Source organism: Dipteris shenzhenensis, chromosome 16 (assembly GCF_047967505.1).
Source record: "Dipteris shenzhenensis isolate YYH24624 ecotype China chromosome 16, Dip_SZ_1.0, whole genome shotgun sequence".
Classification (NCBI taxonomy): Eukaryota; Viridiplantae; Streptophyta; class Polypodiopsida; order Gleicheniales; family Dipteridaceae; genus Dipteris; species Dipteris shenzhenensis.
Window position 1 is genome coordinate 44636887 of NC_141611.1, and position 25146 is coordinate 44662032.

The 25146-nt window shown below is 39.4% G+C and overlaps 1 protein-coding gene across 7 annotated transcripts; it reads left to right on the forward strand.

Annotated features, from left to right (window-relative positions):
• The first annotated feature begins 9936 nt into the window (after nt 1-9936).
• Nucleotides 9937-12756, forward strand: LOC147893017 (uncharacterized). Of its 7 annotated transcripts, none has more exons than XM_087387697.1 (3): nt 9937-10435; nt 11220-12044; nt 12192-12756. In XM_087387697.1, the coding sequence occupies exons 2-3, from the start codon at nt 12021-12023 to the stop codon at nt 12537-12539; spliced, it is 372 nt and encodes a 123-aa protein (XP_087243823.1). In that variant the 5' UTR covers nt 9937-10435; nt 11220-12020; the 3' UTR covers nt 12540-12756. The 7 variants fall into 7 exon arrangements, with proteins under 7 accessions (XP_087243823.1, XP_087243825.1, XP_087243824.1 ...); XM_087387699.1 differs by having other exon boundaries at nt 11766-12044; XM_087387698.1 differs by having other exon boundaries at nt 11870-12044.
• Nucleotides 12757-25146: the final 12390 nt, after the last annotated feature.

The following is a 25146-nucleotide window of genomic DNA, read 5'->3' on the forward strand; positions in this document are numbered from 1 at the left end:
ATTGCTATCCAATGTTGCTCAATGTGACTCTCATACATATGCTTTATTCATTAACGAGTATGGGCCTCAGTGTAGGGGTTTGAAAATTGCACCCACATAATGGTCAGAGTGGATCATACCTTATTGTACCTTGAAAGTATCCACTGCTCCATTCACAACACCATCCATCGTATTGTAGTTTCCCGCACATAACTCAATCACCATGCCATGTTTCAATATTATTCTTTATAAAGCCCAATAGTTTTATTGGGATCATTTAAGAATGTTAGTGTTGCAGGGCAATTGTGTTATCTTTTGTCTATAGCTTGGAAAGTGTAAGTTTCATTGTTTGTTTGCTGGAATATAGCTTTATTATGTGCAGATATATACTAATTTGTTAGTGCAAAACAAATGAGCCAATGCTAAGTCTAGTGGTGGGTTACGATAACATATACAATTGATTGTTCAATCTCTTGCTATTCTTGTGTGTTTACTCTAAATTTGTTATGTAGCATTATAGCTTTGAGTTGATGGCATATTATTTGCTCTTTCTAGAAGCTTTGTTTCAATCGATTTTGTTGCTGGAAAACCCACTTGTCATGCACGAGGGGCAACTTATGCACAAGTCTCTAGTTATTGTAACATCTAACTCCCCAAATGGAATCCCATGGAAATGCTTGATAGCACACAATCGTCTATCCATGAAATTAAATATCATTTTTTCAATAAGAAAAATTTCATCTAGAATAATTGTCTAGATATCTGCATATTGCTTTGCGAGGTTTTTCAATTTGTAAACTATTAATTCTAGCCCATATTGAAAAACGCCTTAGTGTAGACATTGTGATTTGCATTTGTGGCCATTTCATCAACTTGTTGCTCTAAATTTTGCCAGACTCCAGCATTTTGGTCATTCAAATTCATGGCAAAGCTAAACTTTTCTGTAGATTTTGGTGATTTGATCTAAATTCTTGGGATAGGTTGATTGCCATGTGTTGGTTACTTGTTTTAAAGTCTTTTTGGTTCCTCAAAACAAAACATATAGCACTAGCTACTCCTTGTAATAGTTTTTTGGATTGCTGTGCTGATCAAAGTGTGAGAATCAAATCAATTATGGCTACTTGTTTTAAAGTCTCTTTGGTTCCTCAAAATAAAACATATAGCACTAGCTGCTCCCTGTAATAGTTTTTTGGATTGCGGTGCTGATCAAAGTGTGAGAATCAAATCAATTATGGTTTCCTTTTTTTTTTTGTATGTCTTATTGTTATACTCAGACACAAATTACTCAAGAGATACTAGCTCAAGAATATTTGGCTATGCTATGTAATGATCAATACTTGAAGCACACATAGTGGAATCATTTGGTAGCATTTGCAAATATTTTGTCAAGTTTTAGTATCATCGCACATTGTTGTAGAGGCACTATATTTATAAATTGTGTTGTTCTAGAAGCATGGTGCAATGGCAATGAAAGTATTATATAGACTGCTTGTTGTGCTGACATTAGTAGTAAGTTTAGAAGTGCAGCCCCCATCTTTTTTATGTGAGCAACTGCATCACTATGTTCCTCACTAGATTTTTTTATTATGTCATGGAATGCTTTTGTTATTACAGTGTCTACTTTTGTAACATATGATGTGCAATAACCAGCTATTGTAGCATATGGATCCAATATGAAGTGTGCATCAATGTTCACATCCCATAACAACACCAACGATTTAGCAAATGGATTTGTCGAAGCATTAGTTGGATTTCTCTTAAAAAACAATGTGGGTCATCTTATATTCCCCCGCAAACATTCAATGTATTTGTCCTTGTTGAGAAGAGGTATAGAGTGTAAGAGATAGCATCTCCATATCACCGCATTTGAGCTACCATGTGAAGCTTCCATTCAATGTTTGGTCCTTGATATTTTGCAATAAAGGTTCGGTAGGAGCTTGTCGGTAGGAGCTTGTTGCTGCTTGCTTCAACTCAACGCTTGGATTTTGATATTTTGTGACAAAGGCTTAGTGGGAGCTTGTCACTATTTGCTTTTTTTCTGAGGTATTTTAGATGCTCCATTATCTTTTACAAAGGAATACCTTGTCCATGATGAGTCTCTTTGTAGTGCTTGGTAATTGCCATAGCCAATTCATGGGGCATGCTATCTTGAATCACTTCCAAGGATGCATCTTCTTCCTTAGAAAAAAAGATTTCCCAACGATAGCAATTTTCTTATCGATTGCACCCTCAAATGCAGGTTTTGCCAAAACTTATTCATCAACATGCATAATGTTGCTAGATGAGCATTGTTGAAGGTCAAATTATATGCATGGCCGCTGAATGAAAAACGATCCTCCATCTTCAATAATTTGTTAAATATGCATTGAGTTTTCATGGTACATAAGCTAAAAGGGAGCCAATGCAAAAGTTATATGGCATATTAATAATAAAGTTTCTTCTAAGATAAAAACCATATATAGATTGGCCTTTCAAGATACTTGGAAGCCAAAGAACACAAAAATGGTCACCCTAAAGCCCATCGTTCGATACCAGCTTGCTCACGCATAGCAAATATTCTTCATAGTCTTGCCCCCCTGCAATGTTTCCAAAAATTCTAGAGCTAGAAATGCCATTAAACACTCTATTGCTTTTGGAAAATCTTAGCGCAACACACCTCTAAATTGATTTACTATTGCAATCCGTAACTCTTGTGTTGATAGTTTTGAATTTAACAAATACCCGAGAGTGTAACTAAGCAACCATCATAAGTATATTCATAACTCTTCACACGCTTTAATTGGTGCTATTGCAATAAAGAATCAATTGCCTTGAGTTGTTCCATCGAACAAGAACTTTTGTGCATGACTTTTGATCTTGCAATTTGTTTTGCCATCCTTAAATATAAAACATTAGACAATTCAATCACACTAGTGGAACCCTTTTCCTCACTTCCTATATTATCCCACACAATTGGCTCAAAATGGTATGGATGCATGGGGCAGTCATCATACAAGATTTGTAAAGGATTCACAAAAAAAATGTCACCATGCTTTACATAAATTTTCTTGTTCACTAAAGACCATACATAGATTGGCCTTTGCAATTAAGTTGATGCCCATAGAATAGCAAATTGATCTCCCCACAAGCCACCCCATGATATAGAGATGCTCATATGTGTAAGGTATTCATCACAAGTTTACACACCATGTAAGGTATACAATAGACCTTCGCATAGGCATGTTTTTAGGCAATCTATTGCTTGGTTTTCTTTCCTATGAAAAGAAGCAACAAATTCTTGAAGTGCAATAGTTTGGATTTCCTTTGATGTCAAGTTTGTGTTTGCCAAATATTGTATCATATCAAACAAGCAATCCCTTGGGCTATATTTGTAATTTTTCTCACGGTGTAGCTATTGCTTATACAAGACAATGTCAATTGAATGATCTTGTTGGATGTCCTTTTGGACTAATGTCCTCGCAAAAGTTCCAATGATAGCAACATCTTCTTGAATGTAGCATCAACACAACAAAAAACATTTACTAGTGTAGCAAGCAATGATCTTATCTCTTGTTGGTTTGTAAAGCCATGGAAATACCCTTCATAGCATATGAAGTTTCAGGGTTAGATGTTGTAGATATCTCAACAATTGGTGCAAAATGAGCGCAATTCATAGTCCTATCATCATACAAAATTTTCAAAGGTTACGAAGAATATTTTTTCCCACATTGCATGCAAACTATTTTATTAATTAAAGACCACACATATATAGGCCTCTAAAGAAATTCAATAATCGACAAAATAGCGAATTAATCACTCCAAAGAATGCAATACATTGCTAGAATAGCCATTTGCTCAATGTACTCTTTGCAACATTGAACCCCATGCAATGTACATCTAAATTCCAAAGATAGACATGCTTCTAAAAATTTATCGCCCGCTTGTTATTATCTTGCAAACACACGATGAATTTCTAGACCGCTACAGTGTAAAGCTCATTAGAAATTACAATTCCTTGCATTAGAAATCTCATCATGTCAAATAAACAATCACCAACTGCATATTCATAGTCAACTGCATGGCATACCCACTATTTTTGCAACATGTAATCAATTGTTTTGCTTGTAGCCATTGTAAACAAATTATAGATCTAAGATCTTAGCTTATACCCCCCCCTCAGTTTGCACCTCAATTCCTATGCTTGAAGCCACAATGAGAAACACTTAACTTTAAGCTTCCAATATTATTACCCCCTTTCTCTATCCCAATTGAAACAATTTTATTCTATGCTAAGCCCATTGTACCATACATGCAACTCCCAAGCTTGCATTAAGGTTATCCCCATCAGAAGCCATAGCACAAAGAATCAATCTAGCATTTAAAAATGCAATATTCTAAGCTCTTGGACATATAAAACATGTAGCATTGCTCTAAAATTGCAATTTCAAGAAAAATCTTTCCTAGATTAGGTGAACAATAGCTCCCTCCATTGCATATAGATTTGCAAGGTATCTTTTCTTTCTAGAGCACATATGCCAAGAAAAAAGAAAAGAAATGTTGCAAATATATTTACAATGAAAAATTTTGTGATTTAGCCAATCCAAGAAACAATTTCTTGAAGCTGCAAATTTTTAGATCAAAGATTTATTACAAATCTATACGCAATGAAAGATAGAGCTATTTTTCAAAAGACCATGTAGTTTTTTTTAATCTTTTGCAACAAATTGGAAAATAGCTTTTTGGATTGGCTTGGCAATGGCTTTCTTGTAATACAAAGATTTGCAAAATAGCTTTAATTTCTTTGGCAATGTATAGTTTCTTTCAGAGACTGGACCCCTTTTTTTTAAAAATGCTCAAACAATAGCTTCCCTAATTACACAAGTGCTACCCAACAATTATCACTACCAATAAAGTAATAGATTTAGAGGTAGCGTATTCTTAAGTGGCAACTATCTGTGCTATGTCATCATTTTCAAAATTTGCTTGTGTTGTATAAGTAGTCAAAAAATTTATAGATATCAACCCAAACTATCCATCAACATGTGTAGAACTAATTTGGTGCCGGAACTCCCTCTAGGCTCTCATTCTTATTGAAATATTCATCAACTAAAGTACTATCCCTAGCAATGGAGATATCCAAGGGTCTTTTACATTTGCTCAAACCTCGTTATCATTTCCTAGTTTAATTAATGCAACCATATAGTTGACATTTTATGGCTCTACTTGACGGCCATAATGCTTGTAGCTGTAGATATATTCGACTATTCTTTGCAAGTTTGTTAGTGTTTTGCAAACTAAACATGCAATAGAAAATGGATGAGTGATTTGTATGAATGTTAGCTCACTATAAGCTGAAAGAAATAGGACACATATAACAATCAAAGAAAATTGCAAATTCAACAAACATCAAGATTAAGAACTTGTCAAATGTTTCTAAGAGCAAGGCGAAATACCACAAGATCCTATTCACTCACAAATTCAGTGCTACTACGTTGCCCTTAATAATACTAGTAAACCTCAATGAGTTTACGAATAGTAGGTGCATCAATTACTGGAGTAGCTATCGAGAAACTTACAAACTACAACTACTTCTTGCTACTAGTATGCTTTCCCATCGTGGAGCTTTTTATCACATAGATAGCAGGCCAGCCAATGCATTTAACATCTCATTTTTCACATGCTCATGATCTCCATAGAACATTAATTGTGCAAATAAATAAAGAACAAGGGACCAAAACATAGAAGAGAAAAAGAAAGAATCTAGCAAGTATGGTTAATGCATTCAATTGCCAAATATTAACATTAGCATTGTAAAAAGAAGTACTAACAATTGAGAAATTGCCTATTCCCATGCCATCTACACTTTTAGGTAATAGCTTGTGAATTTCTCATATTCATGTGTCCCGTAAACATCCAACACTACAGCAATGATTGAGCCAACTGGATATGGAATCGTGCTTTGCAATAGCTTGGCAATTGATTTATTCTCAAAGAACGTAAATTCAATTTTACATGTTGGCAACAATATGTGACCATGCTCCTCATCACCTTCAATGTCAACACCGAACCTCCTTTCTCCCATTTAGACTTTTTAGTAGCAATCCAAAAATTTTCAATACTCACATAGTTGTTAGAGAAAGCCATATTGGTTGGTGAATTTTCAAGAATTCTCTATAAAATCGAGGAGAAAATCTCATCTCCTACACACCTAAACCAAACTGAGCTTTTAGCTCATCAATGGGCTTCCAATCAGTGTTATGCATGTCTTGTAAGTCAATCCATCTCCTTAAGACTTTCCTATGAAGGCCCTGAGCACATGAAAGATTAAGCTTAGCCAAAGGCTCGCCATCCTATTGAACCACCCTACCCCACCAAATAGATTCACCAAGGCTACCATCAACTCTGAGGCCACTCCTACCTTTCCAACTTAAGTTTTCACTGGTATCCTTCCACAACTTGACTAGGCCAGAGACAATGTTAGAACCTTTGATTTGAGTAGGGAATGCCGATATAAGCTTCTCATACTAGGTAAGATCCTTCAATCTACCCACAACCCCTCCACAACCTTGCCTTTAGATTGCTCAAGATACCATTTCACAATTTGTATCCATGGAGAGTTACATTTAAACAATCTGAGGATCCATTTATAAACCAGTGATTGATTTTTAATAGAGATATCACATAGACCAAGACCACCATTGCACTTTGGGGTTTTGATCAACTCCCAAGAGATAACATGCAATTTCTTCTTGCCAAGTTTCTCAGCCCATAGGAAGGCTCAAAAAATTTTTTCAATCTCCATCCAATGACCCTTCCGAAATTTCCAAGACGCTCTATAAGTAGTTGAGACTAAAAGAATATGTTGTAGAATTAGGAACCAAGCATTCCAGTGAAGGGGCATACCATTCCATGGAAGCAAGTTTTGCTTGAGTTCGACCTTGAACCATTAAAACAATTGACGAATGGAGAAACCCAACCCTATGGGAGCACCTGGAAATTTGATAATTTCACCTCTCTTAACCCATTGTAACCCAAATCTTTAGCCCAATGAGGAGGGTCATCAGGATCACATCTAATAGCAAAAGATTTGTGCTAGCTGCATACCAATCCAGAAGATTGATAGAAAGACTCGACCATCTCAAATAGGCTGGTTACACTATTTTTATCTTCCTGAGAAATGGTCAACATACCATCAGCAAGCAAAACATTTGTGCTAACTGCATACCAATCCAAAAGCTTGATAGAAAGACTTCACGGTCTCAATAGGCTGGTTACACTATTTTTATATTCCTGAGAAATGGTCAACATATCATCAACAAACATTTGGACACTTAGTTGATTACCAGCACAAAGCATCGCATAAGTACTTGATCGAATAACACACCTAGTAGCGTGTTTTTTTCCGGATGTGCATGACACTATGGCAAAAATGGTATTTAATGCTCGATCGACAATGCAAAGCATATCCGATGGGCACAATACTTTTCCTACACCTTAACCTAGGTGGTATTGAATTGTTCTCAAAGAGGCACACCCATCCGATAAGTACTTGGTCAGATAACATACCTAAGGGCGTGTTTTTTTACGGATGTGCATATCACTATGGGAACATTGCACATCTTTTCACCAAGGCTGTAGGGTCATCTGCTTGCTTTTGCTATACGTTTTATCCCGAGAAAAATTTGACCCTTGCCTCACCGACCTTCTTAGCTCATATCTCTCCACTAAGACATAAAATTGTTGATGCATTTTTAAAAAGGGAATCAACCATCCGAATGAAGTCCACACCAAATTGTTTAGAATATTATTAAAAATGTCTCATGATTTGATGAACCCAATTTGCTCACTGTCAACTACATGTTTGCATATTTCTTAGATCCTCAATGCCAGAGCCTTGGCAATTATCTTGTAAGAAGTATTTAGCATTGTAATAGGCCACCAATCCCCAACACTTGATCTTGCTTGCCAATTGGGAAATAATTTTACCAGCCCTGCATTTACATCTTCCGAGAGGTCACCTCTCATCATTACATAGTTAGCCATATTCACTAGGTCCCTTTAATCAAGTTCCAAAAAGCAATAGAAAAAATTCTATTATCAGCCCATTGGGGCCTGGAGATCGCTCCTTCTCTATGCATTTAATAGTCTCCCACGATAACTTCATTGTAAAAGGATGGGCCAGTAAATTCCTTTGACCCTTAGATACTTTGGCATCCACACCCGATAGAGCCTTTTCAAGAGTAAGCTGCCAAGCTTGATCACTTTCACCTTCCTTTGCAACAATACTACTAAGCTTACTTAGGAAAACTTTAGCAATGTGTGAGTATGCAGTTACCAAATTACCATTCTGATCTTGCACTCTGTCTATTGTTTCTCTCATGTGCTTTCTCTTAATTGACTTGAAAAATAGTTTGGAAGGATAGTCACCAACTTGTAGCCAGAGCTATGTGCATTTGATCCTAGATACCTCTACATTTTCTACTTCTATAGAGTGAATGGTGGATTCAACTTCAGCCAACAAGGTCGCCACAACCAAATCTTTGGGGCATTCTAGGATTGTGCACTTTTCTTGGATCTTGTGATCATTCCATGGATACCCCCTTCATGTTTGATAACTGGTTCTTAAATAACAAAGAGTTTTGCGGTCCTGGGTTGAAGCAATGTCCAATCTAGTTGATCCTTGTTTGAGATGGGACTATGCAATCTAAGCTGTAGTGCTCAAAGCAAGAGCATGGAATGTTGCCTACAAGACTAGCAGATGTAATCAGGAAAACTAGCTTACTTTATGTAATTTTTTAATTCGTAAGACCAAACAAATTTTAATTGCCCATACATATCTTACATGGCCTTTACATTAAGAAATTTCATCAAAATACTTTCTTCAGATAATTACTAGCAATAATATAATTACCTTCCTTTTCCTTGGAAAACAAACACCAATAGCTTTGCATGAAACCTAGTCGAGTATAACGCAACCAAAACTCCACCCTATTCGAACTAATTAAAGTTTTCCAACCCACCAATATGCAGACACATGGTTCAGAGACATCCTGCACCAGCTCGAATAGCAATGCAGGGGGAGGAGCTTTCTCATAAAGCTTCGCTCAAGCTATGCATCGCAGCCAAGCTTCCCAGTGCTCTGCAAAATACTACCTCGTTTCTTATGCGTGCAAAGAAGTCAAGAGGCATCGCTTCCTTGCTTTCTCCCATCTAAGCAATGTTGTTTACGTTGCAACAGATGCAACAATCGATCCCCCGTTGTGATCCAAAATCTAGATGGATGAAGGGCGACTAGGAAAGCTGGTTGGTAGTGAGATCAAAATCAGATGATCAGAGACGAGGCGATATAGAGGGTGTTATTGATTATTGCGATCGAGCTACTGGGAGCAACGAGCGGAGCGGAGAGAGCCCACCACTAGGGAAAATCCATAGCATACTTTGCTCTATCGACTATCCCACCACTAGGGAAAATTTGTAGCATACTCTTGCTTTGAGCTTGCGGATTGAAAAGAAACACAATTACTAGAGCTTGCTTGAGACATCACTCCTCTGGCTCCTTGGCTATTCCACCAAGGAGCCTCAGGGGAAGCTGTCGAGAGGGTTATCTCTGCTCTACATGTTGGCCTCCTAGGTTGTTAAAAACCTTTGTTGTTTATGGGAAAAGTGCCATTTGCAACAAAAACAAAACTCGAGCTGATTGATCATAGACCTCATTCCTAATTGATATTGATGCTAATTATTTTGTAACTAAAACCTTGAAAAGCGTGCATTTGATTTTAGTCAATCAACGGACACAAATCAAGCTTTTATATCTTAAATCATATAATAAAGCTTAAAAGAATTTAAAAATTTTCATACCGTTAGATTTGCGTGAAATCAATGTCCACGATTGTGACGAGTGGCTCAAGGAGAGCTCGAAAAACGTAAGAGCACATTCCCACGCTCTAGGTTTCTACAATTGCAAAACTCGGAAGGTCAAAAAATAGGTTGTAAGTAGAAAAGTCGCCTTCCTCATCAGGTTGGAGAAGGTCACTGCTATTGTCGTGAATTTCTTTGAAGTTAGGCGTGATTGTAGGATTGCCGGCGTTTCCGTCCTCATTCAACCAATCCTGAAGGCTATTTACGCCATACTTTTGCCTGACATTAGCGTTATAATCGCTGAAGGAGACGCGATGGAGTGTTCCCCCGTTCTCTCCCTACGTCAACGCCTTGATTTCCTGCTTAACGTTCGTGTACACACGGGAATGCTCTCTAAACTTCTCACTAAACTTCTCCCTAGGCTGTCGGTGGTAATGAGGTGTAAATGGAAAAGGCCCTTAAAATTAGAGGATTATTGCCAAGTGGGATATCCCAAATCTCCTAGAAGCATCCAGAAAAACGGCTCACTATAAAAGGGCTTTCTGATTGATATTTAAGGGTTTTGATGTGAGGAGGTGAGCTGGACGGCGTCTCAGCTCAGTTTAGGTTTCCTTTCGAGGTATGCTCTTAATCAATCAATTATCTTTCCTTTTCATCACCCACCTCAGCTATATGGTAGAGCCATGGTTTCGTAATCGCTGCTCCGTGTCTTAACACCTTTGCTAGGCTGGCCAACACTCTTGCTGCAAGATTCTTTTTCACATGAAGCTCTTGGGTCGTTGGCAGAGGTGGGGGGGCTGCTCTCCACAATGTGTTTTGGGGTTCAGCTCGACATCTTTAGTCGATTTTATCAGAGTTAACTTGCACGAGTACACTGGAATTAGCTACGGGAGTTTTGCCAAAGTTTGCAAGTGTTCTTAAAAGTGGCCCGCATGTGCCTGGGTAGATATGACGGAGTCGTTAATGTGATAACAGTGGTTGGTTTTGTATTCGATTCTTGTTTGGGATCCAGCAGCTCGAGCTATATGTTCCCTGAACTCTTAGTTGTGATTTTGCATCATGTTGGCAGCACGCTGTCGTTGATGCGACGTCTTTAGCAGTGCGCTTTGTGGCAACAGCTTACCTAAGGCTCCAGAGAGCTTCATTTTTGTTCCTTTTTAAAACTTGGAATGTGTTCCGCCCATTTTTTGTTTGTACTATAGCTGGCGTTTGCTACAATGAGAAAGCTTTCGCAAGCTTCAATGTTTTTCATCCTTGATTCCTAATAAGTGATCGCGGTTGGCTGGCTGTATAACTATGGGTGTAAGTCTAGTTATGGAATTTTAGTTTTAAAACATCTTTAGTTATGAATTGTGCTTGATGTGATACCTTCTTCCCCTTGAAAGTCGTCTGTCTTTGTGAAGATGAAAACTTGTCTTGGTGGATGATCATTGAGCCACCAAAGGCTACTGTAGTGGGTCTGTTAAAGCCAAGGTGCTTGCGACCTCTTGGAATGAAGGGTCAACCGCCCACATCTGTTGCTAGTTTACCTACCCGTGTGAAGTATTTCAGCAGTCTGCAGGTTCTGATATGACTCATAAAGCCACGATAAATTCCTTAGTCTTCTTGCAGACTACAGGTCTCTTGAACATTACTTATCATGATGACATATAGTCCATCTGGAGGCCTTTCTTGGAGAGCTGCTGCTTAACATCCTTCTAAATTTTAGTGACACACCTTCATTCAGGAGGCAGCCTTTTCGCTCAGAATGAACTACTTTGTTTTTAGTGTTGCTATGCAGAGTTTTGCAAGAAACTTTACATGCAGGCCTTTGTATTTTTTGTTTGTGCATGGCAGCGTGGATTTGTCTCTGTTATGGTATGCTGCTTGTTGCCGCCCTTGTGGGATGTTGAGTTTCTGGAATGCAGAATATGAACTTTTGTTGACTGTGTTCTGATCATGCAGTGCAGGCATTTGAAGATCTTCTATATCATATTAGTTTCTCAAATAACTCTTACCGCTGAACTTTGCCACAATTCGGACTGTGTAAAAAGTGTCTTTTTCGTGTGAACAGCAAAGCTCCTCTCATCAGCTGGGGTTTTTCAATTCAGGAGAAATATTGTTTTGCGTGGTAAGCAAAATTTCAACCGTGTAACGAGAAAGGTGTCTTGCAGCAATTCAAGTACGTTTATATTCCCGAGGGAGGTCAGGCAACCGTTCCTCAGATGCAGCCGAACAGGACCTTTTCAGTAAGTAATGGTTTAACAAATTGCAGCTATCGTCAATGGTTGTGCTCATTTTGGAGAACAAGCAATACTTTTAGTGATGTCGAATCTAATGTAAAGGACTTGGGCCCAAACTAGAGGTTGATTTTATTATATTGGACTATGGTAAAGGGAAGTGAGGCCCTCGCGCGACGGCGAGCTGCTGAGCAAGGAGAGGATGTTGAGGTGGACTTCTCCAAGCTGCTTCAGAAGGGAGCACCTAGGACCCTGCAAGGTGTTATCAGGGAGGTGATGACTGTGGGCTTCTTTGTCACACTGCCCAAGGGCTACAAGGAAGGTTTCCTCCCAGGGACAGACCTAGGCATTACTGGTGGTGCGGCTTGTCTATCCAAAGTGTGGAAGGAGGGACAAGAGATAACTGTTCGAATTGTACCTATGAAAGATAATGCAGCTCGTGAAAAACTCACCGTGTTACCAGACAAAGATGAAGCACCAGATGGGACAAAGCTAATGGATTAGGAGAGGAGGGGTTGGGGATTAGTGTGCAAGTAGGATTGTATTACTTTGTCATAGTTGTTCTGAAGTTGATCTTATGTTATGAGTGAACTTGTGTGTCTGAGGCATTGTTTAGGCACATTGGAATTGCTGTTACAAGGTCTCGAGAAGGCTTAAACACATTAGAGATATATCGTAACATTTCTTTTGCTTTTATTTGATGGATGGGGTGTATGTTAAATGGGGTGTCTGTTACATGTGATAGATTTGTAGAGATGGATCAACCAGAGATCTCAGGCCTTAAGAAAGAAAATGGTGAGATCCACACAAGGCAGCAATATTATTGTAACTTAAATGGGATGGTTCAGAACTGTTAAATTGAATAAGTCTGGTTCAGCTGCTCAGAAAGAGAATTCTGAGATCAACACAAGTCAGTAACATTGTACTGTAAATGAAACTTAAATAGGATGGATCAGAACTGCTGATTTGAATAGGATTGGTTAAGGTGCCCATGACAGGCACTTATGACGCTAATGAAAGCTGATCTGGCAACATTATCAATCCACCCAAAAACTGACAATGGCAATGCTGACTATATGATGTCTCACAAGTGAGCCTTTGCATTAAATGCCTAGGTTACATAGCGTACTCTTTCCTTGCAGGACTTGACCTGCTATAGATGTTACCAATGTAGGGATTTTCTCCAAAAGATACATTATGCTTCAAAGATATATAATAGTCCGACCCCATGACTTTTAGTATTTGGCAAGGAGGATGAAAACTTTAAGCGAAGGTAAACGAAAGCTCCTACATAATGGCTGTTGAAAGGTTCTAGATTCCTCATGAAGCGCCTTGCCTTCCTTATATCTTCCTTACTCCATTTCAATGCCTCTCTCCCTCTCTCTCACTGTATGTCCTGCCTCTCTCCCTCCCTTAATTCCTCCCTTAATTTGTTGCCTTCCTCTCACTCGTTGCTTCTCTCTCTCTCTCTCTCTCTCTCTCTCTCTCTCTCTCTCTCTCTCGCCCCCCCCCCCCCCGTCCCCCCCAGCAACCTCCTCATCTAGAGGGGAATTTCCTTAAGTATTACGAATTTCCTTAAGCATTATTTCATACATGGAATGTCATAGCAACATGATGCTCATAGGAGTACGCCTAGACATCCCTATTGGGTAAACAAATTACTTCTCCTTATACCATACTATGGGCATGTGCCATAAATGCATTCAATGTGTCTCCCTTTGGGCGAACCATTGGCTCCCAGAGTCTCAAGCTTTCTTGCTTTTGCAATACATGACGAGGATTTAAGTGGTCAATAGATGGGACAATCACTTGGGAAACATGGGCATCTATCGACATGAAGCAACGCACAAGGCTTGCAATGATCAAAGAATGACCACATCTTAGGTCACTCAAGACTTCCCAATGTGAGCTTGAGAGAATTTGCATGTGTCCTTAAGCAGGGGATGATTTCAACATTCTCATATCATTTAATATAGGCTATGGAAAGCACAAAAAGGCAATTAAGGCAATTATCATTAGAGAAAGTCCGAAGTAGCGTAACAATGCAACTACCTTCAGAGTACGTCGGAATGAGATCCTTGATTGCAACTGGAGTGATGTCGTTGAAAAAAGAGTGATCAAAAGCAAGAATTGTTGTAATTTATTGAAAAGACATAGGAAATCTCCAAGTTGTGAAGATATATTCCACACGGTAGCATCAAGTCCAAGAATCATCAATTATTGAAAAGACATAGCAGATCTCCAAGTTGTGAAGATATATTCCACACGGTAGCATCAAGTCCAAGAATCTTCAATTGGAACCAAGACTTTTCAAACTGAAGACCATGGTAAGAGGGAAATTCCACAAAGGCAATTTGCTACTTCTATAAGGGACAACTAGCAGATGAAAAAATCATGTTGTACATGGGCTTTTTTGGTAATAGACTTGAACTTGTCCTTTCTTTTATGAGTCTAATTTGGAAATTTCACCTCAATTAGAGGGGCCACCTTGGCTTTATTACCACTAGCTGTAGTTCTTTGAGAGATCCTTCATCCTCATCTTGCTATTGAGGGGGCACACATCCATACCAAGTAGGAGCATTCTCTTGAACTAGTGGGGTCAATTCTTATGGTCAAGTTGTTTACGGTGGTTACACCCAAAGCGTTTCTACATTAGAATTCAGACAAACACTTCCCATCAAGTATTCAGTCACAGTCAAAACTATATTAGACAGAAGTCAAATCATATAATTATTCAATTGCACATTGGAAATAGCAAATATAGATAAGAAAGTGTCTCCTTATATTCATCATTATTAGATCATAGCAAAATATCAGGTATAGAACTGGTAAACATAGCATCATTGCAATCTGATCAATCTCTGAATCTCGTCAGACTACAAAAACTCATAAGCATGAACATAGAAGCTACATGCAGATAACTGAATAACTGCTTTTAGTATGCTGACTATGACAACTAGCACCTAATAGTACTACTTAGGACTAGAGCTAGTTATAGGTGCCTAGCTAACTCCTAACACCTGGCACTTCTAGTGGATAGGGTTTTTGATATGTCAAAAAACCGTAGACACGAACCCTTTACATCAGATATTCCTTGCAAAAGTCCAAGGCTATCCTTTCTGGTGATGAGCTCAATATATTCACCACCTTTGTCTTTAACAGACTGATCAGGAACATTGGTCTCAGAACATTCTCCTGCTTTTGTTGCAAGTACTTCATATCCAATCACTATGTTATGCTGTAGGATACTAAAGTGTTGAACTTGAGGGTCTTTCTTTGCTTTAGCTACTAACATATTTGCATTAGGTTCCTATATAGAAGTCTTTACATCTCCATTAGCAACATCTTTGATAACTGCATCTTATCTTCAACTTCCACTTCTTTATCTACTCTTTTACTTGTACCCTACACATCAAGAAAAGAAATCTAAAAATCAAGGTTAGTTTGAGGTTCCATTGCTTCCTCATCTTTTCTTGAGTATACTTCCTTTGCCTCCTTCAACTGATCTTCCAGCTTCTCATTCTCTGCCCTAAGTACCTCTACTATAAGCAGATGAGGAAAAAGCTTCATATGGTCTTTGAGCCACTACTATCAATCTTCTCTTCAAACTGGTCCACAAGGCTTGTGATGTTTCTATAAGATGAGTCTTTAGTTCACCAATTTCTGCCCCTATCATAAATACTCCATCCACTTCATATGTCATAGCTTTGAGTTGGATCTCTACACCCTCCAATGCTTTAATTCTTTCTTTAGCAACAATCATTGTATCAACTTGTAACTGCACACATAATATTCAGATAATCTTTGCAACTGAGTAAAAAATGCATCTTTCATTTCTCTAAGCCATTTTTGTACTATTGGTAAACACTCCTTCTGTATTGTAAATTGTTTAGTAAGCTACTAGATCTCCTCCTCTTTCTGAATTTAATACTGCTCAAAATCCTCTTACAGTCTCAACAACTGTTGCTTTAACTCCTTGATCTGCTTTCCTTCCTACTGGTTGACATCAATCTTTCTTTTCTTGTAAATACTTGGCATCTCCCTTATAATCTAAAGATCTCTTCCTGTATTCAAATAATGTTGTAATAAATGGACCAACTTTAGAATGATTATTGGCACCTATTAAAGTTTTCTTACCAACCTTGACCATCAGCCTATTATAAATGATGTTGAACCACAAAAGTTTATAGCCCTTCTCATTTGCTCTCAATACTGAGCAGCTTTCCCTTGATTGTATTGGTCTTGATAAGCAATTGGACCCTCTCCAGGTACCACTCCAATGGCTACCTTCTCATAGAATCTTGAACATTATACATCAAAAAATATTTTTTTGCTATTGCTGGCTGGCAGATACAATTCCTGGGTTTGCCACCATACCTGGAGCTAAGAGTCCTCCTGTCCTCTAAATTTAATTCCCCATATTGAGTTATCGCATCAGGCTGCACCTTCCAGATATTCCAAGGTAGACTGGCGTACTCCATCAGGCCGACCTCCCCCAACCAATTCGCATGCCGCTTCAGGTTCAATACCTTGCTCGAATGGCTTCTTCATCAGTGGAGAAGCAGTTTCTTCCACCAAATTATCCTCTTTCTCTTCAGCAGTCAGCTCCACTTCTGGCTCTAGTTTTGGCTCTGGTTCAATCGCTTCCTTGACTTGTGGACTCTTACGCGTTGGCTGTAGTGCATGCTACTTTCCCATGTTCTCTTCAATTTCAGCAACCTCGTTTAGCAAGTATAGATCAACATCTTCTACTCCAGCAACCTCTGACATCAATCAAAGATCTACATGAGGGATATGTGCCTATGAGAATGGAACCAAACTAACTTTCCATACAGCCGGCGTAGCTCACAAAACTTTTGATGACCACAAGCCGTTGCACTTTGACAAGTTGAGTGAACTCAGAGCTCTCCCACACACAAGTCTCAGAATGCATGTGCCATTGTACTATATCCTGATGCCACAATTGGTGATCTTGTTATGGAATGATTGTTCTCCCTTGTTGTCTTCTTAATCGTCAAAAAGTATCATCTCGAGATACTCCTACCATATGGTCACTTCCTTCACTCATGCCAAATATCACCTCCACATGAAATTGTACAATGCTTGTTAGAACATTACTCAAACTTGTGTCAGAAATGAGTCAAAACTCCTTCAAAATTGGATCCGAGTCGAACCCCCATTAGATCATTTGTAGTTTGGATAGATGTCGGCTCAGCTTCGTGTTGGTTCAGCTATTTGTCGAAAGTTAGTTGGAACCTAAACTGGTCGAAACAGAGTCGCACTTCCACCCAATCGACAGACTGCACCATCACATATATAACTTTCATTCATTTGCTTAATCCTTGTAACATTGCCACAGCATCCATATGCATGAATAAAACAATTTTGAGATTCCTCCATGTTGACAAACAAGCAAGTCGGATCTGCAGTCGGATCTAAGAAACTTGCTAGAACTGTATTATCTGCATCACCCCCAACTATAGTCTCATCTTCATCATTCTTGTATCTTCCACTTGACAAATGCAAATTATTACTGCCCCCATGCTTGTGTTTTCACATACTCTGGCTCCAACCACCTTTTGCTTTGGTTGAGTTGGATCATTAACAAAATATGTTTTGAGCCTAAAACCATTGATTGGTTTAGGGAAAGTATTACCATGCAAATCACTCACTAGAAATGTTCCTTGACTGAGCACTTCCACAATTCTATAAGGTCCATATATCTCAATTTCAATTTTCTTGCATGAGGTCCAAGCTTGGAATTGTACATCAACACCAAATCACCTCTTTTGAATAGTTTAAATTTTATATTCCTATTAATCCAAGTTTGTCTTCTTATCTGAATGATCTCAGAAATACTTGAACTAATGATTCAATCCTCATCAACTTCAACAATTGTTGAATTCTAAAAATTATGGATTCTTCAGGAGAGAATTTATGTTCTATAGCAATTCTCAAGCTCCCCACAATAAACTCCATTGAGACAATTGCCTTTGTGCCATACACCAATTTGAAAGGAGTCATACCGATAGTTACCTTGAAAGCTATTCTAAAAGCCCACAAAACTTAATCTAACTTCTGATCTTGGTCCTTAAGATTATCCTCAACTGTCCTTCTAAAAATGTTCATGATTATTTTATTGGAGCTTTCACTCTGTCCATTTCCCTATGGATAATATGCTATAGACTTCTTATGCAACATCATGTGAGTCTTGGTTAGCCTTGCAATGAACTTATTGATAAAATGAGTGTCCCTATTAGACACTATCTCAATTGGTATTCCAAACCTTGTCATGATATTAAAATGCAGGTTGCTTTAGTATCACTATATATCCAACAAATAATGTGCTACATTCCATTCCCAAATCCCAAAGATTGCATTGTCTAAGAGATAAAGTTCCATTGTACAATATCAAATGCTTTAGCAAATGTCCACTTGTAGTAAAAGGACATCCTATTGAGTGTACTTTTCATATTCTATTGGTGATATGTTTTCAAAGTATATAGCCATATTGGGTAGGACATAGACTATCATGTAGAAAACCTTTAATTCTATCAACTAATTTGGTTAACAATATGCCACCAACAATTGGTAATGTCACTTGATGGTGGATAATGGCAAGTCCATATAGCTAGGGTTGTGCATTGGAGCTAAATGGGCCCAAGATGATTGGAAATAATGAGGAAAGAGAGTGGTATAAAGAGAATTTAGTTAGCCCTCGCTTCAAAATGTGGCATGTTCTTGGATGCAAGTTTTGAGAAATAGAAGCTCTAGATCTCACGTGGTGTGTGGTTGTTTTGCAGATCAGGGGTTTCAGGAGTGCTGGGATGTGTCAGTTGGTATCAGAGCCAACTCCTGAGGTAGGAACTTCTGATGCGAGAACTTTTGACGAATTTTTCCTCTAGGTATGCCCTAAAATTCGAAATTCGTTGCTGCGATTTCTGCTGGGTTCCTGGGTTAACAGGGGTGGACAGATGTAGGGAAAAGGTAGAAGAAAGGAGGGAGAGTTTTCGAAATTCCTGAAGGGGCCTGAGAGAGAAGGCTGTAGGAAGCAGGAGAGAGAGCAAAGAAGAAGGAAAGAAAGGGAAAAGTAGAACGGAGAAAGCTGCGAGGCGAAGGACTGGACAAGGGCTCAGTTCTCAGTGTGCAGTTGGGAGCAAGTTTCGTTCCTAGGTGCCAGGTCTGATCCTGGATTCTCCTTTCCAAGAGTGGTATCTTGTGTTTCTCTTGCTTTTGTCCTCTTGTGAATGTCTCTCATCCTCCTTCTCTCTCTTGCCTCTTGCTTCCTATCCCATCTCCCTCTCCCTCATCCTTCTCCTCTCTCTTCTGCCCCCTCTTCTCATGAGGATTCACACTTGCAACAATGTCGATAGCCATTTGTGTGACACCTAGGGCCTATATGTGCTTCCTTAGTTCTTGCAAGGACTAGCTTGCAGTAGGAAGCTACATGGGCACACCTCTAAGATCCCCATGGTACATGACCCATGTTAGAGACCACACATTTTTGGGTGTCGTTGATTTATTGGTACGCTTTTTCTTGCATGTTCTTCTCCTCTTATATCCCATTTCCCAACACTTAGTAGTTAGGTGAAAAGTAGTTAGTTTTGGTGTTTTTGGAAAGGTATGAGCTGAGAAAAAAGAAAAAGTGAGTGAGAAGATAGGTAGGTTTGTAGATGCTTTTTAAGGTTTCAAGATGCACAAATCTACGAAAAGGTAATCATTTCTAAACCTTGTCGGTTGTCCAATCCTCAAAGAAAAGCCAAAAAGTGATGATTGGGAGAGTGTTTCAAGGTCTTGGAAATGACAAACAATCCTCTTTTTTTAAGGAAACAATCTATTTTGCTCCAAAATTGCTTGTTTTTTGTCATTTCTTGTTGCTTCATGTTTCTAAGTAGGTAGAAAAGTACTCCCCAAGCACTCCAAACACTTTATAGAAGCCATAGAAGCTCAGAAATCTCCAAAAATTCTATTAGCAACACAGTTTGGGGAAGACACGTTGAAGTTAATCCTAACCCAGCATACATTGAATTATAACCCTATGCACATTGGTTTAGCACACTGGGTTAGCATTGACCATGTTGGGTTAGAAGTTGACCATTTGACATAGATTGACACTCTGAGACCTGACAAGATCTGCCAGTTGGCACATTAAATGCACAAAATCTAATCGAATATAGGGGTCAACCCTTAACCCAATGCATGCTAAATTATTAACCAAGTGCATGCTGAGTTATTTATCTAGTGTACACTGAGTTAGCAACCCAATGCATGCCAAAATAGAAAAGTTAATGCTGAATAGAAAATGTTAATGGTGAATTAGCCTTAATTTAGTGCCTTGTTGACTTACCAAAACATTGAATTATCAACCCAGCACACACTGAGTTAGTAACCCAACACATGCTAAATTAGAAGCATGTTGAATAAGCACCATGCTAGGTTAGTACTAGGGGCCACAAGGGTTAGCCACAAGGGGCTACCACCCCTTGACTTCACATCAAAGTAGAATCAACCTAGAATTGGGGCCTCAACTGTGCCGAAAGACACAAGCATTTGAGATCAAGAAGAGTCCTAGGAGCTAATTATGAGCCTGAGGATAGTGTCTCATGTACCCTCTTATCAAACTACACACCTACCTTTGCATTCTTAGGGCCAACAAGCTTAAAAATCAATTCTTATAGCATGCACAAACCAATGGGAGAGGGAGAACTCTCTAAGCTAGAGCCTCAATGGCTCTGAACTCTAGCTCTAATGATACCCAGTCTCCTACCCCTTCTACAATCACTAGATTAAGGGAAACCTTTCCTAACATGATGCATAGGCTTGGACTAACTAGACCCATGGACATGCTAAACACATTTGCTAGGCAAAATATAGTGTTCGTAGAGCCTCAAGTGTTAGCCCAGCCATCGATGTTGAAAGAAATAAATAGGGAACCAAGTCCCATTAGTGTTGAAAGAAATATTTAGGGAGCCAAGTCCCATCACATCTTTTGGCAATAACTACCACCACATCCATTCTTTGATGAAAGCCACCCATATAGGGGTGAATTTGGACCAAGACTCACTCAAGAGTTTCAAATACCAAAACAAAGTGGACAAAGGAGTAATACAAATGGTCCACAAACAAGACACCCCACATCCAAAGTCCCATCATTTCGTACTTGGCCACAAAACATGGGAGGTATGCCATACCAAGTCACCGCCCGTTATAGGCCTATGCCTAGGGTGAACAAGGCACTTCTCGGAGGACCTCTAGCCTGACCTATTAGGCCCAACCAACCCCAAGTCCCAATGAAAATTCCTAGTGGGTTAGGGCCTTCAAATCCTACATTTGTACAGCCACCACCAAATACGTGGAACCTCCATCAGAATCACCAATCTATAGAGTAGGGTCACCATATCCTCAAGCTCTACCTACTCCACAAATGGTACTTATTGATGAGGCAATGAGGATCCTAGTACAAGCCCTACGAAGGGGGGCATGCCTCCAACATTTACAAGAAGAGACCAAAACACTTCCACAATTAAGCCCATCACAGTCTCCAAAATAATCACCAAGTTCCTAGGAAAAGGAGCCCTAGTCTCCCATATAGAGCATTTTAAACAAATCTGTGAGACCTTTGGTGACATAAGTGATTTAGACAATGTCAATCAAGATTTTGGATTGAGTCTTGATGACAAGGGAGGTCAATGGTTCAAATCCTTGAACCCCAAGGAGGAGATCAATTGGGACACCTCGTGCAAGGAATTCATAGTAGGGTTTGCCCCCAACGGACCCAAATGTAGTCTTATCAACTAGATCTATGAAGACAAGGAGATTACATTGCTAGGGTTAAACATTTGAACTTGATATGTGAACCTCATGAGAGAATGAGTGGTGCACAACCATTACATCTAGGTAAGAATATGAAGGAAAAGGCTCAAGGGAAAAAGCCTTCATCCTCCTCATCTAAGGCATTACAAACTTTGAAGGCCATAAGTTTGAGTGAAGCCAAATAGACAGCCAGGACTGGTAAAGGCATGAACCTGGAGGAGTTGGCTACCAACATGTTAAATCAACTAAGTCAACAATGGAAAGGAGGAAAAACAAGGGAAACCCCCTGGTAATACTCATCTATTCCCAAGGCAAGATAATGTTTGGTGTGGAATTTGTATGGGGAACCACCCCATAAACGAGTGCCCCCATTATGCATTATGGGTAAATCATTAGACATCATAATGTCAATATCCGAAGACCATCCCCAAGCCCATGTACCAACCAAGACCACCACTGATAGTGCCAGTGCCTCCAAATCTACCCAACCAGGGACATTTAGCAATACAAGGAACTAGTCCTACCAACCAAGGCCAATTTAGGGCTCAAAATCTCCCATTACCTCCACCTATATTGGGACCTCAACCATCTCCACCATGAATCCCTCCTATAAACCAAGTCTTAGTAGAGAAATTCCCTACATATTAGGAAGATTTGGATCACACTTTTAGTGGGAGTGATTACTCTCAATACGATAATACTATGAGTCACTCCAACTACATAAGTCATTATGTTATGCAGGATGACCAATATATTATGGATCCTATCTCTCACCAACAGTCGGTGAGGGATATGACCTCCTTGACAAGGAGACCATTGATTCAGTTCTATGTATGCCAAGAACCCCATAGGGCTAGTGAGTGTCCATACAAAATGGAAACCAACCGGTCGATATCTTGCTACAAGTGCCAAGGACCTCATTTCTTAAAGGATTTCCTATACAAGCATGAGCAAAACCATGCCAATGGTAGCCACCTCCAATGCAGGTGCACCATTGTGTTTTGATTGTGGAATATATCACCTTTACAAGGACTATCCGATGCAAAGGCCACCTAGAACTACTAATGATGCTAAAGTCAGCATTGACATGATGAGTGTAGAAAGAGGCCAAACTATCTGTCATGTCCTTAAATGTGATAACTAGGGCCTAGGCTAGAGCCTTTAGCAAGGAACTTTATAAGCGGTCCAAAAGAGATAAGGCTAGCACATCCTAGCCTAAAGCGATAAATAGCAAGGGTGCAATTAAGGTGGGAAAATGTTCCAACACCCTTGTCCACCTCATCCTCTTCTAGTCATACTCCCTCAACTGACAACCAATTTAATCAACCATAAAAAGGAAGGGATGATACTTGGGGAGTGGTGACCTATAAGAAACCCATGACCCCCAAGGGATAAGGAGAATACCCAGACACTGTCATCGAGAAACAATGCCTTGTTGAGGCACAATAGCTGGTGTGTGACTACCAAGAAAGATTTGAGCAATGGCTCAAGGCAAGCAAGGGACCAAACAGTATACATCCTAACCACTAGACTACTAATAGAGTCCCAAAAGCCTCCCATGTACTCAAAAGAGTGGATGAGGAAGGATCACAAGGCTCAGACAAAGGAAGGGCTATCTACTTTTGTGCTTTACGCTCGGCCACTATTGGGCGTTTTTTCTCTGTGAGGAGCAACAACACTTGGTTACGCATGTGCTAGAGTTCCTCATCTACCAACACAACAAACTTGGAAGGACGTATTTTTGCATTGTTCATCGTCATTGAAGTAAGGCTTCATGTTTTGCCAGCATATATTTCTAGGAGTGTTCGTTTTAAAATTGTGTGCCGACTTGGTTGTTATCATTGGTGGAACGAGCCATTTCACGAATTCAGAGAACTACGAGAGAGAGACAAGAAAAGACTATGCAACCACGTGATTTTGAGTGCCTGAATAGAACGTGAACGTAGGTATTGCATCCACACAAGATTTCCATGGTAGTTAGCACAAAGAAAATGTTTGCTTCTTGACGGCTAATTCGTTTTCAATTACACTTAATTCTCTGTAGGAGGAATGGCGCCGAACGAAACAATTCATAGGTAGGGTCCAAAATACCACCGAAACCTTCCTTCACTTGAATGCAGAGAATCATTAGATTCTGATAATCAAACGAAGCAGAGCAGGAGTTGGGGTCCAGCCATGGAGCACGCAAGAGACCGGAGATGGGAGGAGGTACACAGAATCGAAGTAGAGCAGCAAATAGGGTCCCGCCATGGAGAACACAAGAGACCTCAAACGGGAGGAGGTACAGAGAATCGAAATGCAATGCCACGGAGCCAGTGAGCCAAACGACTGAAGACCTCGTTGCATGCACCAAAATACACATGCAGACTGCGCATGCCCAATTTATGGAATCTACACTTTAATCACCACACGTGGACCAATGAAAAAATAAACCCAACAAAAAATCCAAATAATCATATTTTCTGCTTTGAACCTTTTAGGCAGACGTTCTATTGTGCTTGTTTTAGAAGGACTGCTTCTTTATGTCATTCTACATTGCTACTATTGCGGGTGGCCAGCAATCTTTTATCTGTTGGTGTAGATTCACAGATTTGCTAGGAGCCTCTCAATAGACTGTTCAGTGCATTTTTTAATTGTTTGAGGGAACGATTGGTTTTTTAAATCAAAGTCCTCATTTAAAATTCCTTTTATCTCTGAGTGGCTTCGTTGTATCTCTGTATATTTCAGAGTCAAACAAAACAACAGCCAGCTGCTCTGTAGAATTTGCACAGCCACATTTCAAAGAGGAGCTTGAGGGCAACTTGCCAGATTACTTGAAGTTGTCTCTTGTTGTAGTCTAACGCTCTTTGCTCTCTCAAAGCTTTTGACACAATCTATATAGCTCTGGAGTGTTGTTCCCTTCATAAGTTGTTCGGATGATTTGTAGTGGTTCTCAGAATCAATGTCTGAGAGCTTTCTTGATATGTTACAGCTTCTCTCGAGGTACTCTTGGCTTTGAGATTTCTCCGAGCGACGGTTGATTTCGATGAAGGATTCTATGTTATGAATTGGATGACTTGTAAAACGTTTTCTTTGGCTAAATTTTTCTTTAAATGACACATGGCAATGCTCTTTGAACATTATCACTAATTTTCCTAAGTTCTTCAAAAGTGCCTAATGCTGGTCAACTTTCACATTGACCAACCAATTTGAGCAGTTCATTCCAGCATCTCTTTCACCCCTTGTGGAACTCCTAAGAGACTTCTTATCCCTTAACTTTTACGTGCATATTGGGAGGTATTTTTCCGTTGGTTGCCTA

What these genes read in the sequence shown, in the direction of transcription:
- LOC147893017 (XM_087387697.1), top strand. Translation starts at nt 12,021, where the DNA reads ATGCAGCCGAACAGGACCTTTTCA. An exon ending in AGCCGAACAGGACCTTTTCA is followed by an intron (nt 12,045 to 12,191) that starts GTAAGTAATGGT and finishes ACTATGGTAAAG; the next exon opens with GGAAGTGAGGCCCTCGCGCG.